The sequence below is a fragment of the Gymnoscopelus microlampas genome, assembly GCF_963454915.1.
Source record: "Gymnoscopelus microlampas genome assembly, chromosome: 3".
NCBI lineage: Eukaryota > Metazoa > Chordata > Actinopteri > Myctophiformes > Myctophidae > Gymnoscopelus > Gymnoscopelus microlampas.
The window spans coordinates 39,771,674-39,784,482 of NC_139940.1; the positions used below are offsets into that span (position 1 = coordinate 39,771,674).

Sequence of the window (12,809 nt, forward strand, 5' to 3'; positions counted from 1 at the left end):
TGGTTGTCTGCATTAGTGTTGAGACTTTGTGGACTCTTTTTTTGACAACTGAGTCATGTGCAGCAACAGACAGCTGGTCCATTCACCCTTGAGCACACAGACAATGCCAGACAATTGTGTGTGTGTGTGTGTGTGTGTGTGTGTGTGTGTGTGTGTGTGTGTGTGTGTGTGTGTGTGTGTGTGTGTGTGTGTGTGTGTGTGTGTGTGTGTGTGTGTGTGTGTGTGTGTGTGTGTGTGTGTGTGTTTATACGTGTCTGTCTGTGAGTGAGTGGATGTGTGTGTGTGTGTGTGTGTGCAAGCATGCTTGCATGTGTGCATTCCTGCACATGTGTGCACCACTGTATAGTTGATTTTATGCAGGGAGTTTACTAAATATGAGGAGCTCCAATCGATGGAATCGAAAGAGGACAGGAAAAACTGTAAAAACCCAACGGTTGAGTGGCTGTGTGCGTGTGCATGCATCTGCATGCATGTGTGTGCTTCAAGGGTGCTGTAGCTCTATCTGTGCACGCATATGCGTGAGTGTGTGTGCGCGTGTGCGTGTGTATGTGTGTGTGTGTGTGTGTGTGTGTGTGTGTGTGTGTGTGTGTGTGTGTGTGTGTGTGTGCGACTGTGTGTGTGTGTGTGTGTGTGTGTGTGTGTGTGTGTGTGTGTGTGTGTGTGCTATGTGTGGGCGGAGGCTCTGTGAAGAAGGAGGTGTTGTCGGGAACAGACGTGTTTTGCAGATGTTGCAGGGAAGGAGCAAGCGGAAAGTTCTGCGGTTATCAGTCCTACGGCACTCTCTGACTTGCAAAGGTATGCCACATGTGGCAGCATCCCACTACAGGGCTGAGGTGAAAAACAGAAGAGGAGGTTACTTTTGGTTATTCTGACAGAGCAGTTAATAGACAGATGAAGATGGGAGTTGCGGGACGGTGAGATATAGAGAAAGGTAAAGAGAGGGAGAGAGACAGGAAGGAAGGAAGGACGAAAAGCTTGAAAAACATGTTTACTGGTCGAAAGGTTGACGTCAGAGTCTAAGGTTTCCCTCTTTGGAGAGACTCCCGGTGTGGAGGCGGCCGTGATTCCCTCCCCATTGCCCTAGACGTAACTTGAGGAATGATCATCTCTCCTTGTGCGTCTCTCTCTCTCTCTCTCTCTCTCTCTCTCTCTCTCTCTCTCTCTCTCTCTCTCTCTCTCTCTCTCTGACCTTCTCTCCTTCAATGCTCACTCTCCTTTCCCGTCAATGGTCTCAGTCACCTCACACCGTCATGTTTACCTCCTTCCGAGTGGCTCGTCACACCCTCACCTGCACATGCTATCACCGGGCGCGATCACGTGCCAGGTGCGTGACCCTGTGGGCATACACAGCAGCGTGGATCACAGCTGCACAGTATGTGTTCTCTCTACACCACGCCAGTGAACGTTTCTGTACGTTTCTCCATATGTGCGGATCCTTTTACAAAGTTTAGATAAATAAATATTTGCGAGGAAAAAAAAGAGAGCTTTGATTTCCTTTTCACTTTCTGTTCTTTCCGTTTCGTGTGGTTTTAATATAACCATTTTGGAAAGTGATATGCAGTGATGTTCACTCTGAATCATAAAGTTGACCACCAGCCCCCCCACTCACATACATTTACGGTACTCACACACCCACCCCCCCCCCCCCCCCCGCCACACACACACACACACACACACACACACACACACACACACACACACACACACACACACACACACACACACACACACACACACACGGTTCAATAATAACGGGCCAACTGCGACTGGGATCTTTTTATTCCTTAGATCTGTGCGTGATGTGAAAAACACTGTTGTGTAACGAAATGGCTTTAACATCTACCAGATCCTCTCAACCCCCGGCTGTCAGTTTCTTTGTACAGTGACTCTTATCATGGTTTGTCTGAGAGCTCGCCTCTCTCTCTCTGCGGTGTACAGTTCGGTATGGCTTCGCTAGCAGCGCGTCCATAAAGACATCATGAAGCCGTGCCACTGTGGCTGTGCCACACTGACTCACTCAAACCCCCAGCTATTCGACCATACTGTGCCACGGTCAGACACAAAGGCTGCTCTGTGTCGCTTCTATTTCTGACAGTGCTAATGAGTCATTGGCACTGCAAGGGAAGAGAAAAAAAAAAGAAGAAGAAGAAAAAAAAATGGCCGTGTGGTCGGTGCTGATTGCCCTAGCAGAGCCCAGGCCCGTCTGTTCGCTAAGGTGTGGCATGAAATCACAGGGAAAAGCCAAAGAATGCAAGCTGAGCTTCTACAGGCTCCTCGACAGCTGCAGTAGCTCACAGGCCCTTTTTATTGCATGGCAGCGAGGGAAGCCTCCTCACCACAACAAGCTCAAAGATGACAGAAAAAGAGAGAACAAATGAAAGCATGACTTTTCTTTTTTTCTTCTTTTTTTTAACAAAGCCGAGTTAAGAATAGAGGATTTTAAAGGGGTGCCAAAAATAGAGCAGAATATACCATGAATAAGAAACGCATTGGGAGAAGTAGTGGGCCTTCCTTATGATGTTGAATACTGGATATTAAATGGAAAGAGAACTATCCATTGTGTCTCTATTTGCCTACAAGACACGGGGACTTAATCTTAACATGAAAAACACAGACTAAAGATGATCTCTTATTCAGTGTAAAGCATCAATGTGATTTGATGTATGTAAAATACACAGTAAAATCATCAGTGTTCATTTTATGCAATTGTAACCTCAAGAGTGTACAAATGTAACCAAATTGACCCACTGAGGACAGTGTCGAAATGACTGTATGTGCAATTGTCTCTTTGCAGCCTATGTTGTTCTTCATGGTGAATCGTTGAGCTAAATATCTTCCCTAATCACCATTATTCCTATGTCAATATAGATGGCCATCACCTTTGGGAGGCAGAGGCGAAAGTCGACAAGGACTCAGCCAAATCTGTAAGTACACATCATCATCAGCACCGTCCGTCCACGAGCATTAGTGTCCTCTCCAATCCAACCTTCCCCCGCACTCTCATCGCCTCCCTCTCTCTCATCTGCCCCGCTGTAATGATGTAATCTTTGCTAAGATATTACTACTGGCGACGCAGTCCGTGTTGACGAGGCCATGCAACCCTGGATGGAATTTTCACTAAATCTCTTGTCCTCAGCTGCCTGCATGACGTAAACCCTGATTCCACTGGCTATATTATATCTGTCACCGATATTCACAAACACACATGCAAGCACCCACAACGGCATAAATGCATGGAAGTATGCATACGGCACATAAATATACATAGGGGACAGACATACACAGTCACACACAAATATGCATACTATTTTAAAAGGACCTATAAGGGTAAGGTTTTACTCTCCAAAACCCCTTGCACACTGCATGCGACTTTCTCACATAAAAAAAAGGACAGCAACAATTTAAAACAAATACACGCTTCTCTATGACCTGCATACCTACTCCGGGATTGCCGTCAGACGAGTGGCTGCGATGGTTAGTCTTTTAAAAAAAATCAGAACCCCTGCTGGGTGTTTTTTCAGATGCGATTGACCAATAAACATCGGACTGTGAGCCTTAAGAGTTAAATCAACACTCGGATTTTACTATGCACCCACTCACACTACAGCCGTCCAAGCATAGCCAGACGTTTAGTTCACAGTGACGTGTGGTGCAGGGAGGGAGTTGGACTCAAAACACTGTGCATGAGCCCCGTGTCCTGGCCTTGGATCCGCCAAGAGTGGATTAAGGCCCCTGCCTTTTACCTGCTGTTTTCATGAGAGCGGAAATGAGAAAATAAACCAGTGCAGCGCGCCTCTCCTGACGCCCAGTCACACATTAGATTGTGTTGTAAAAAAAAAAGAAAATGCAAAGGGGAATCGTCAAGAGAGAGGAATGGCGAGTGTTGTTGTACGTGTCACAGAAGGGCTGCTGGTGCTCTGGAGTTAATTAAACCAAGCAGTCTGAGACGTTTGGTGGAGGTTCGTTAGTGGGTTCTGCTTTCAATGCATGAGATACATGCAGCCTATTTGTAAGAACAGCAAAACCGTACGGTGCTGTTTGCTCGTGTGTGATGATGACAATGCGTTCTGAAACGCCAACGGCACCTCTCATCAGACTGTTTTAGTCTGTTAGTCGTCACCCTTTTTTTCTCTGAACTAACTGCGGCGATTTACACGTTGCACGGATTCTAGAGGCGCACATGCAACTTGAGTCGTTTTTTTCTTTTCTTTATTTGTTTGGTTTTTCGGACGCTGCCGTTATTTGATTCAGATGAAGGCCTCGTTGCATCAGGAGGGTTAAATGCAGACTCTCTCTGATGCCTAATTGGCCTGCAGGGCTGGCTGGCGGTACGTACGGTCTGGAGTCCCAGATGTTGGAACATTTTTAGCGTGGGTGTATAGGGCTCAGGCGGGGGTAGCTGTGGGGGCGGGTGGAGGTGAGGTAGATAAAAGACCAATAGTACAGTGTGCTTATTTGTAGCTCCAACAAACCGGTGGGGGGTGGGGGGGGGGAGAGAGAGAGAGAGAGAGAGAGCTGGCCACTGTCCCGTGCTACTGTCACCAGGTCACCTCTTCCTGCCTGCCCGCCTGCTGGTGTTTTTATTGCTGTTCGGAGCGTGCCAGCTTTAACGGTCGGGGTTGGAGAAAGGGTGCAAATGCACAAACAGACACCTGTGTGTGTGTTTTTTTTTTGTGTTTTGTCGTCATCGTTTGGGGGCAGACTGGGTGTAAGGACGTAGACAGACTAACACCCCCACCCCACCGCTTACCCCGTCCTGCTGACATACACACATACTTACAACCGCCCCACCACTACCTTGACACCCCCCACACCCCCCCACACACACACACACACACACACACACACACACACACACACACACACACACACACACACACCACACACCAGCCACCGTTCTCCATGCACAGTGCTGCTGACTGACAGAAAACGGCATCCTGTCACTGGGCCCCACTCTGGCCTGTTTAGACCCCAGAGAGAGAGAGAGAGAGAGAGAGAGAGAGAAAGCAATACAGCTATAGTCATCAAGGCATCAGGCTTTCAGACAGACAGACAGACAGGCAGACAGCCCCTCACATCCATTCCCCTCACGTCCTGTTGGCCCCCTCTCATCAGGTCTGGAAAGCAGTCAAAAGTTCACGTCCGTCCAGGTGGGGGGATGGGGGGTATAAGCAAGCAAGGCTCTCCACCGGGAGCCGCGTGGCTGTGAAAACAAATAAGTCGGCCTCCTCTCTCTGCTCTCCCGCTGCACACAGGGGCGAGGTTGCTACCCAGGGGGTGTCCCTCGCGCACAAACAGGGGCACTGTACCAACCTCAAGGTGGGGGTGGGGGAGGGGGGGGTGCTGTGCCTATACACTGTCCAGACAAACTCATTTAGACCACTCCGTCAGCTGGCTCGCTAAAAGGCCAACCTCTGGGAGACAGCGAGCCAACTGCAAAATAAACATGGCTGCTGATTAATGAGCTCGCACATGGCGGGGACGGTACCCTGCTGTGATTTACACTCACATGCGCTTTTCAAAACACGGAACGTGATCAGCAGACACCACACGTTATCGCTGACGCGATGTTATCAGTGGCTTGTAAAAAATCCCTCATCCCTGTGTGGGTTCGTGCTAAAGCGCCGCCTTGTCTTTGTGGGTTTGCATTTCTCCTCAGAATGCGCTCGTGGTCGAGATCCCTCCCTACCGCAACCAGAGGATATCCAGCCCGGTGCAGGTCAACTTCTACGTCTGCAACGGCAAGAGGAAGAGGAGCCAATACCAGCGCTTCACCTACCTGTCTCCTAATGGTAATCACGCTCCTCATGTCTCCTATCACCATACCCATGTGTTCACCAAGTGATTCTGTTCATGATGATAAACCTGTGGGGCGATCCTCCCGCGTCACATGTTCAAATATATCACCAGGGTTCATTTGGCTTTTGCACGCCAAAACCTGAGAGATCCCTGCCGACAAAGTTTACCGCATCCCTCAGGGTTTTTGTAGCGCCCTCAATCCAATCCCCCGCCCCTACACGTTTTTTCTTAACACCCACTTCACCGTGGCCTGTGAGTGAGAGCAGAATATGTGAGGTGTGTTTATTTTGCAGCGGCGTTGCGTTCCCCAGCGATGAGGTGTACCTGCTGACTGACAGAGCCTCCGGCCGGTGTTGATATTGAGAAGTCAATCCCCGTCGCCCTGGCTCTCACACCGCACCTCACACAGCACCTCCCCGCTCACTAACACGCATACTTGTGTGTGAGTGTGTGCACAGACAGACACACGCGTATACGCACGCGCACATCTGCTGGGGCGACGCCTTGGCGTTGTTCCTTCATGTAGCGACCTGATAAATCCAGGAATACCTCTGCATGCTCATCACGTGTCCCCGGCGTCCATGTTTACAGGCTCCTCAACGCAGGAATCTGAGGAATGTGCAGTCAAGATTGGGAGAGTTGCTTCTTTTAGAGAGGACCAGATTAACACAGCTGAGCTCTGCCGATAGGCACAGGTGAAATGTCGGCCCCTGATAACCCATTTTTGAGCATCAGGGTCAAATACTTGCGATAACCACAGAAATCCATTAGAAGGGAAACAATTGTATCATGTTTTCATTGTGATCTGTGTCTAATGGGCCTAATGGTGCAAAAGCATGCTCTGTGTTTTAAGTCTAGAGCTGCTAATAAGATGTGACACTCAGATTATGAACAGATGTATTTATGTCCAGAGGAGATAAGCAGTGATTCGGGCTTTTGGACGAACCTCTGAGAGAAAGTAAACACGAGGCCCTATTTGGAGATGGCCGATTGCTATGATGGATTCTGAGTAACCGGACCAGCACGGGGCCGACCAACTGGCCTTATATAGCATCTCCATATACCAACATGACATACAGATGGAGAGAAGAGAGCCCAAGGGAGGCTTATCAGCCATATAACTGCTTGTCTTCAAGTCATTTTCGCTGAGATAAACATGATTCCAATTAAAAGATGACTTGTTGTTCCCTCGCCGCCAAGCAAACCACACATGGGACCACACAAGTGGGGTCGATGTCTTTATGCAGCAGCATAATTATCGTACTAGTGTCACAGCCAAAGGGACCATGAATCATAAAGTATTGAGTGCTATTTTGAGATTTACCACCCTTATAAACGTGTGGTTTTTATATGCTAAGCATGTGTGTGTGTGTGTACACAGTGTGCGTGTGCGTGTGCGTGTGTGTACTGGGAGTTATTTACAGTATTACAATATAGGCTGGGCCATGTTTAAACAGTCATAGTCATCTAAGGCTAAACATACAAAGCGGGGTGAAGAAGGTACTCCGTTATTACTAACCCATATAAATGAAAGGATGTCATCGGGGGTAAATAGACAGTGAAAGGGAATGATGATGACTGTAATAGACTCATGGTTTTGAATAGAAGAGCGGGGAACAAGGGAAGCCTAGTGTGGCTGTTTGACTTTTGAGGGTTTTCACTGTGTAGTAAGTGTTTAAACACGCACGGAGAGACAGTCAACACTGTGGCCAGGTATTGGGGGAAGAGAGGAGAGTTCGAAGGGTGCACATCACACAAAGACACACACACACACACACACACACACACACACACACACACACACACACACACACACACACACACACACACACACACACACACACGCACACACACTACACACATTACTTTCATCACTTCCTCCCGCGCCTTGTGAAGAGTTGGGTGGGGTGGGGGGGCTGGCTGGCTTCCGGCCCCTGCCCCACTTTTATCGTAGTTGTGGTCACTGAAGCTGTTTAGAAAGTACATCTTTTTCACGCTCTGCTGTCTGCTGATCTATAAAAGGCAAAACCCCACACTTAAAATAGCCAAACTTGCCTGAGCAGCGGAAGGACGAGGCCAACAACTTGCCGCAGATGCTAGTGAAAACAACCTTATTTTTCCATTCATGTCATGTGACCATCTTGCTATTCTCTGTCAATAGTGCGTGTCCTCTCAATGAAGTGTGAAAGTGTGTGGGGGCGTTTGCTGCCGTTGACAATCCAGAGCTGCTGCCGATACTGAAACTCTCAAGCCTGATTTTATTGTTAGTTTTTCATTGTATTTTATTGATTGATGTTTTTATTGGCAAAATTGCACATAAGAACATATATTTGTACATAATCTGTCAAAAGGATAAAACGCAAAAAAAGCTTGAGAGCTTATTTACACCTGAGCGCATTTAACACAGCTTCAAACTGAACCCAAGCACCAAGAGGGAAGTTTTAGTTGATTTTCTACCCCATTTTATGTAGGATAAGCAATTCTCTGAGAAGACGGCATTGTTTTAGCCGTATAAACAGTGTCTGATTTTTATCTCGCTCTTGGCCACGCCCCAGACTGGAGTTGTAGCCTATTATTATTATCAGATGTCTGTGCTGGAAACATGAGTTCTGATTTCCGTCTAACCAAGTTGACAGAGGGAGATAAGCTTGACTGACACGCATACCCTGTGTACAATATTGCATATTGCATATACAATATCCTTTGTTCTGTGGAGGCCAGTTGAAACACCGGCAGAACAATGCATTGTGAATTCCGTCAGAAACAGGATTTAAACATGCCCTTAGAAGTTGGTCATTAGCGCAAGTTTAAGCCTTTTCTCCAAACAACAATCCTTTATGAAAAGTTGTCCGTGCATTAGTTGACTCAACTTTAACCTTTCCATCAGCAACCATCCTGTGTTCGTTATCCCGTGTCAGATTGAAATGGTTCTGAAAGTGTTTCGTTATGTCTCTGACGTTATGCCGACAGCAGTTGTGGTTTGGTGTGATGTAGTTCCTAAGTAGCTGGTTCAGATATTGAGATGTACAGTGCTACAAGTGTCTTTGTCTGGCTCCTATGTGAGCCTGGCTTTTCCAAGCTCCCTTCCAATTATTCTTGCGTTGAGTGAAGACGTGACGTGTCGATCCCTTTTCTTCTCTTCAAATGGAGAAAACTGTGTTTTTTCTTTCTTCACAAACCACATTTAGCAAAGAAAAGGCCAAACGTGCTGGCACTGACCAAAGCTCGGGTGAGGAACTTCTCGGAATCCCTTTGTTTTCACAGGCCGTCCGGAGATTCCTCTGCAATATCGAGTTCTATTCTTAACGCAAACGGGTGCCGATTCCCCTCACCATTGGTTTTTGTGGTCGTGAGAAGTGGCAGGGGTGGAAGAAAAGAAGAGAAACATGTTCTTTAGGACCAAGTGTGACACATGCAGGAAAAGTTAATGAACCACACATTGCTTGCTTGTTTTTTTTCTTCCCCTCTCCAAACATTTGCACAGTCATGTCTCCCAAAGCTGCACTGGACTATGCTTGTTTCAGTCGTGTCTGTGTTTTTGGACAGTGTCAGACGCACCCACTTTGAGGCCCGGCGTGTGCGGGGCGACCAGCCGTCAGACAGATTGCCTGCACAGTTGGACACGGTGCGCTAGGCACCTGTGAGTTAATGAACTACCACCTGCCCCGTTTTAAATGTCAGCATAGCTCCACACTGCCCGAGCGGCACGGCATTGGTGCTCTCCCTCTCCAGTGCATCAATACCATAACCACTTAAGCCTATTTTACACTTTAAATAGCACAAATATTAGTAGATCTACAAGCTCAAGCTTGTAGCTCAAGCTTGTAGATCTGATATTTCTGCTATTTGTTTGATTATTATTTTTAATTGTGGGATTTTTTTAAGATCTTTGAAAAATGTCACCTCAAAATAGGGGCGCCAGGTCAAAAGTGGTTAATTTCGTGCACAGAGACATCAAGTCCCTGATTGAGAGAACAGTTGGTAATAAATCAAAAATCACAACCAATCATTTGCTGCAATCCTCCTTTGCGTGTGGTGAAGATCACACAAAAAAATCCACAACTCTATGTAGACTAGTCTGCTGTGCTCTCCCTTCCCGTCAAAACACACCAACGCAGATATAAACAACGAAGGGCCAAACACACACATACAGGGAGACACAGCCATCGAGCTTCTCATATACCCACACAACCAACCCACGCCAACCGTGTCTGCCACACACACACACACACACACACACACACACACACACGTCACACACACTGCTCGGACCCAACTGCCATTCCCCTCGGAGGAAACCAGTGCTCAATAAATACCCAGATCAGACCTGATCAGTTTAATGCAAGCAGACAGAGGGGAAACTGCCAGAGACAAGAGAGAGAAAACATGTGTGGAGCTTCAACTGTCTGTGGGCCATAACCCACAGGTTGGGAGGAAATAGAAGCCAGCTGGAGATGGGACTCACAGGGTGAATCTGCTTTCCCTTCTCACTCACAACGTCTAGGGGAGACACGCAGATGGATTGTGCTGGAGGGAGGACCTCTCTCTCTTCTTCATCTATCTAGCAGAACAGAGGCTTTGAGATCGGGCGAATGAGTGAGGGGAAAGAAACGGCAATCACACGCGAGTGATTCAATTTTCCAGGCTGATTACACCGTAAAAGCCTCTGTTAATTTCACTCAGCGAATGCACAAATGTAACGAAATGGACACGTATGGTTCCATTTGTCCTCAATGAACACTGGGGGTTTTACTACTGTGTATAGCACTGTTTCCCAGACAGTGGGTCGGGACCCATTTGTGGGCCGCGGGTCCATTTTTATGGGTCGGGAGTAATTATCCCCCTTTTTTCCATGAATTTAAAACACATTCTGACATGTTTCAAAATAATTTCATAGATAAATGGCAAAAATCTAACAAATTCTATAAATTCGAAAACAGATGTTTAAGAAGAAGTGAAAACAGCCGATCTACAAGCTCACAACGAGTTGCGATGCGACACGTTGTGAGCTTGTAAATCTGCTATTTTCACTAGTTTGGGTCACGGGGAGACAAGACATTACATTTCTCTTTTGGGTCTCGAGCTAAAAGATTTCTGATTTATCATTCCTAATCCTGATAGATGATAAATGCATAAAGCTAAACCTGCAGTATCTCTGGTAGAATTACAAGCCAACACAGAGGTGTATTAGTTGAGCTGCGCGTGGCTGTGTTTCAGCTCGGAGGTTTGTTTTGGCTTTTTCAGCACCCTCTGGCTGACATAATATTGGCAGACAGATATACGGACAAACAAATGACAATAGGATTTGCACTTGCGCTTCACACGGCTCAACTAAGTAACTCAGTGGTAGATCATGTGGCTTGTCGGTATCAACCAAGTAACGATGGTGTCTATCCCCTTTGCAATGCGCTTCCCCCTGGGCGATGTGTTGCTGAGGTGGAGCGACACACCTCAGGCCTAGGAATCTTGCCATTCAAAGGCGAGTGGCGAGCGCTCTACCGGCCGCGTACTAAAAACTCAGCTAATGAATGCATAAAGCTGCACTTATACTATTACAGCTGCTATTAAGTCCTCCTTTATGTAACCACCTGGATTTGAACGGGGTCTCCCACGTGGGAAACCAAACCAATCTACAAGAAGAAAGGCAAAACCTGACGCTCTTGTGGATATGAGGAAATAGCTCCTTATAGGTACTTATAGGCGCTTATTGAAAACAGGAACCATAATACGGTTCCTTTTTTCAAATGAGTATTATTCATTTAGAATGAAGAGGATAACACGGTTCCTGTTTTCAGATGAATATTATTCATTTAGAATGAAGAGGATTTTACAGTAGCTTTAAGACAAAATCTACTTCGAGGAAGACATTTAAATTCTTCGGCTACAGTACTGTATATACAATGTCGAAGACATCTGAAATCACAGAGGAGTGGTTCACCATTGCAACTCTTACTTAACTCACAACCATGCTGCATCATGTGTCACCGTGGCACTGTGCTATATCTTTTCACCATGAAGGGAAAGGGACAAAAGAAACACTAGGGAAGTACTGTAGCTGAGGACGTGTGTGACTTGCTTGTTATTTCCCAAGCTGGCGGGCGTAGGCCCCACAGATCCTGCAGACTCACTTTGCAATGCTCCCTGCGACACCAGACCTGGTCCCAGGTCTCTGGAAGCAGACAGGGCTGACGTAAATGCACTCCCTGCTGGGTAATCACAGCACCTCGGCTTGAGCCCCGGAGGACAGGAGGTGTGATGTCTCCTGCCCGCAAAAATAACAAACCACTGACCAAATTATGTCTTTTTCTTTTCTTTTTTTCATCTTCCACACTAAAAGTTTATGCACATCATAAACTTTTGGACTTGGAACGCAAACTTTTATCTTTCAAAAGTCCTATTGTGTTTTAGCACAAACGCAAAGAATTAAACAAGCGTCTTATTCACATTGACATCTGCAGGCCTGTGAGTAAATGTCAGCTGAAGTGAATTTAGCCAAAAACACTTATGATTGGCATGAAACACTCACCACACCCATTAACACGTTTTAACAATGTGCAGAAATAGAAACAGTATGCGTATTGTGACTCAGAAGCCTTTGCTATCCATCTGGGTATCTTAATACTGCCCTATTAGCAGCGTCCTGGCACAGACCGAGCATGTGTACTCATAGTTACAATAACTCACCAGTGTGCTCTGGTTTTCTTAGAGTCAGGGTTTCTCCCCCTCTCCATCCCTCCACACTCATCACTAGCTGGCAAATAGTATAGGTTGAGTTGTGATGTATGATTATATATGCAGAATATCATAGTTTAGATTTTTTTTAAATATGTGTGCGGTTTGTAAGTGAAGCATCAATGATGTGCTGCTGTGCTAACATGAGCTTAAGCAGCCGGAAGTGAGCTGTTATTGGTGTAGCAGCAGCAGCAGCTGATCTGTGTAGTTTGCTGTGATTGGTGGGGACCTAAAGATGGTCTACTTTTGGGGGAACATACATACATAAGTACATACAT

The 12,809-nt window shown here is 46.6% G+C and overlaps 1 protein-coding gene across 5 annotated transcripts in view; it reads left to right on the forward strand.

The window, feature by feature from the left end:
- LOC311042677 (nuclear factor of activated T-cells, cytoplasmic 1-like) overlaps positions 1–12,809 on the forward strand; it is a 75,188-nt gene that overhangs the window by 37,740 nt on the left and 24,639 nt on the right. For 3 of the 5 annotated variants that reach the window (XM_084053568.1, XM_084053571.1, XM_084053569.1), the window contains exons 7-8: positions 2,869–2,924; positions 5,660–5,792. The exons of 1 other annotated variant lie outside the window; for it this stretch is intronic. In XM_084053568.1, the coding sequence (XP_083909694.1) occupies positions 2,869–2,924; positions 5,660–5,792 (189 nt within the window). Of the gene's footprint in view, positions 1–2,868; positions 2,925–5,659; positions 5,793–6,092; positions 6,193–12,809 lie in introns of those variants that run through there. One more of the 5 variants, XM_084053572.1, reaches the window with a different exon arrangement.